Source organism: Micropterus dolomieu, unplaced genomic scaffold (genome assembly GCF_021292245.1).
Source record: "Micropterus dolomieu isolate WLL.071019.BEF.003 ecotype Adirondacks unplaced genomic scaffold, ASM2129224v1 contig_963, whole genome shotgun sequence".
NCBI lineage: Eukaryota > Metazoa > Chordata > Actinopteri > Centrarchiformes > Centrarchidae > Micropterus > Micropterus dolomieu.
In genome coordinates this window covers 1-3,931 of record NW_025729953.1, presented here as the reverse complement: position 1 = coordinate 3,931, position 3,931 = coordinate 1, and the positions used below count along the sequence as shown (strand labels likewise).

Genomic DNA, 3,931 nt, shown 5'->3' with positions numbered 1-3,931 from the left:
TTGTCTTTGACCAGTATGATCAGTTTGTGCTCAGCCTCGTCTGTCTCTGTGAAGGAGCGAAGTGTTCTGATCTGTCCTGTATAGCGGTCCAAACCAAAGAGACTGTGGTCAGTGACTTGCTGCAGTGAAAAGAGTAACCAGCCGTTATATCCTATATCAGCGTCATAGGCTCTGACTTTAGTCACCAAGTGTCCTGCGTTCACATTGCGGGGAATCTCCTCCACACCTTCAGCAGAACCGTTAGAGCTGACTGGATACAGGATGACTGGAGCGTTGTCGTTCTGATCCAGAATGAACACGTTCACTGTGACGTTGCTGCTCAGTGACGGAGTTCCAGAATCTGAGGCAACAACTTGGAACTGGAACGTTTTCAGAGTTTCAAAGTCGAAACTTTTTAGCGCCAAAATGTCTCCGTTTTCAGAGTTTATGTTGAGAAATGAAGCCACTTTGTTTTCTTCGCTTCTGTCTCTGACAATATGGTATGAAATGAGAGCGTTGTCGTTCTCATCACGATCAGACGCGTTAACAGAAAACACTGAGGCTCCTGGGTTGTTACCCTCAGTAACATAGAAAGTATAGGGACTCAGTGAAAACTCTGGACTGTTGTCATTCACATCTGACACCACAACACTTATTGTCTTTTCAGATGATAATGGAGGATGACCAGCGTCTTTTGCAACGACTGTTATGATATATTGTGACTGTTTCTCTCTGTCCAGAGGGGATTTGGTGACCAAAGAATACATTTTGTCTTTTAAGGATGGTGTTAAAATGAACGGAACATCCTCACCCATGGAGCAAATAACTTTTCCATTCAGACCAGAGTCCAAATCATTTACACTGATAAGGGCAACTGTAGTTCCTGGTCTGGAATCTTCAGGGATGGAGCTTGTAAATGAGGTAACTTCAATCTCAGGTGCGTTATCATTAACATCAACTATCCTGATAATTACGCTTTTTTCGCTAGTTAGCGGAGCGAGACCTTTATCGGATGCCTCAATTTCAATTTCGTACTTGTCCTTTTGCTCATAATCTATTGGACCTTTGACAGTTATCTCGCCTGTTGAAGGACTGATATCAAAAAGCGTAAATAACGTGTTACTCACACTGTTACCAAATGAGTAATACACATCTCCATTCAGACCTTCATCCAAATCAGTTGCATTCACTTGTACGACAGTTGTGCCTATTGGAGCATTTTCGGAGAGCGTAACAGAGTAAATGTCCTCAGAGAAAACAGGCGTGTTATCATTTACATCCAAAACCTTTACTTGAATGTTCATTTCGCCAGATTTCGGAGGTTTCCCACCATCCAGCGCCGTCAGCACTAAGGATTTAGTTTCTGCAGATTCCCTATCCAAAGATTTTTGCAAAACCAATATTGGTATTTTACCATCTTCTCCTTTATCCCTAACCTCCAGACGGAAATGGTCGTTGTGGCTGAGTTTATATTGCTGCACTGAGAAATGACCACTGTCTGGATCCCGTGAAGGTTTTAGCTGAAATCTTGCTCCGGGCAACACAGACTCTGAAATCTCCAACCGTTTTTCTTTATCCGGGAAACTGGGAAAATGGTCATTTATGTCCACAACCTCTACTTCAACGTAGTGTACCTCCAGTGGGTTTTCTAGCACGGTTTTCAGATTTATTAAACACGTACTGCTCTGCGCGCACACCTCTTCTCTGTCAATCTTTCGACTCACATACAGGATGCCATCGTTTTGATTTACATGGAAAAGGGGATCCGCGTTACTAGAAACAATCCGATACTTCCTGTCTTTCAGTGTGCTTTTATCTAATCCCAGATCTTTTGCGATATTTCCAACCACAGTTCCTTCATTAACTTCCTCATACATAGAATATCGTATTTCCGCTGAGGCAACGCTCCACAAAAGCAAAGCAGCCACACAGCCGAACAAACGTCCTCTCGCGCTTCCTGGCTCGCATCTTCTTTGTTCCATGGTTAAACCCGATATCACCACTAATCATTCACAAAAATGCGTTATAATGACAGGATCCAACTCTTCCATGCGCAAAAATATTGATCCTCTTCCTAAAGCAACAGACACGAGGGCACATAGAATATTTCCAAATGCAGTAACAAGCTCAGAAACGACTGTGTTAACATCGAACAGAGGAAGCTAAGAAGAGGTGGAACCAAAATCCACTGACGACAAGCACATGTGATGCTGACTGTTTCTTTTACACTGACACCATGCGATCTAAATTCTTACTGCAGAAAATCAAAAAACAGTAGCGCTTAAGCTGACTGGCAGATGATATTTGTGTGTGTTTAATTGTTGATTATTTCTCTTGAAACAGTACCCACAAATACTGGTGTGAATGGAAATAGATGAGGAGGCTAAACACTCTTAACACAAAACCCCTTCCTTTTCAACATGTTTAGAATATTCTAACAAACACATGGCAATGTGTTCACCTCATGTAATTAAGTTATATTAATAAAAAACGGAGATAAAGTTACTTTGGTTTGATATAACTTATAAACAGTCGCTGGGAAATGAGAGCAGACATGCTCAGCACCGTGGACAGCGATTACAACTAACTTCCCTTCTGTCGAGCTTTATTCGGTAAAAGTTTTGCTTTTCAAGTTTGATTAATAAGGTACCTTGGCCACCGGCTTCTTTGACTTTTTTTCCATGCTGTCATATCTTTCTCGTATGTCTTGTTGTCGATGGCTGACTGTAGTTTAGGTATAGTAAAGGTGTGCTGATGGAGCACACTCGTGTGTCTAAAATTAATCGGCTATCCTTTTTTTATGTAATAATTCTCCTGTCTTATTAGTCTGAGAAAATATGTTTTTTCAAGTGTAAGAAAGAAGAAGTAGGTGGAAAGACAGTACAAAAAGAAAGACGATAAGAGTTCCAGCCTGTTTTGCTGTTTATATCAACCTTGAAATGGTTCATCTCTATTTCATAACAGAAAATATGTCGTGAAAGTCATGACATAAGACTTGCCAAGCAATGCTAGAGTTGCCAATGGATACAATTTTAAACTGTTCAAAAGCATCCCAAAGCCCCATGAATGCATATAATATAGGATATGTGCAGTAAAAGATAAATAAAAAATAAAAGAAAAAAGACCACCAGGTATGCCACAGCTTTCACCAAACACACAGATTATGTTCAGAAGCAACTGACCTGAAATATGAAGTTATGTTCACTCTAAAGTACTGTAAAAGCTTTCTCTTCAGTTAATCATAATCACAATGTTTGCACTATCATACGTTATATTTGATTAAGCAACTTAACCATGTTTAATGCTTTACTTTCTGCTTTCATGTAGTATTGAAAAAAATATTCACAAGTGGACAATACCTATGGACCTTTCAGATATTTCCATTGTAAAGATAAGACAACGTTAAAAGTTAACATTTTTCAGATGGTGTTTGGTGAATGTGACAGTTTTTCCTGATATTTTGAATATAAAAATGCTTGTTTCTCAAAGACATTTCATGCCCAATGCTAATATGAATCAAATTCTTTGATTAAAATGCTTGTTTAAATATGTCTTACCTCTCCAGATCCCCTCCTCCTGTCAGGGAGCACCAGTGTGTTCGCGTGGCTGCCCGGGACTATAGTAGATCCTATACTCATTCTGGGTCCAACTAACATGTACCGTTTCTCTCCAGATCTGTACTGGATGCTGTGGCACAGTGTCCCGTCATAATTAGTCTCTTGCAGATATTTAGAAGTATAGTCTGTGGTTTTGGAGCACTGCATTGCAATCAGCACGATGATACTGATGAGAAAAAGTACAGAAACTGAGCCCAAAGTTATCATCAGATAAAAAGTCACATCGGTCCCCTCCTCATCTTTGGCTGAACTTTTAACATCAGAAGCTGCAAAAGCCTCTTTGGGCTCCACAAGTTTGACCACCACAGTAGCTGTTGCTGAGAGCGACACGTTCC

At 40.3% G+C, this 3,931-nt stretch overlaps 1 protein-coding gene across 1 annotated transcript; it reads right to left on the bottom strand.

Annotated features, from left to right (window-relative positions):
• Positions 1-5: 5 nt before the first annotated feature.
• Positions 6-2,268, bottom strand: LOC123964174 (protocadherin alpha-8-like; the record flags this gene model as incomplete). The annotated part of the gene is made up of 1 exon (XM_046041277.1): positions 6-2,268. A coding segment is annotated over exon 1 (1,956 nt), but the record flags the coding sequence as incomplete, so codon positions are not given.
• Between the last annotated feature and the right edge of the window lie 1,663 nt (positions 2,269-3,931).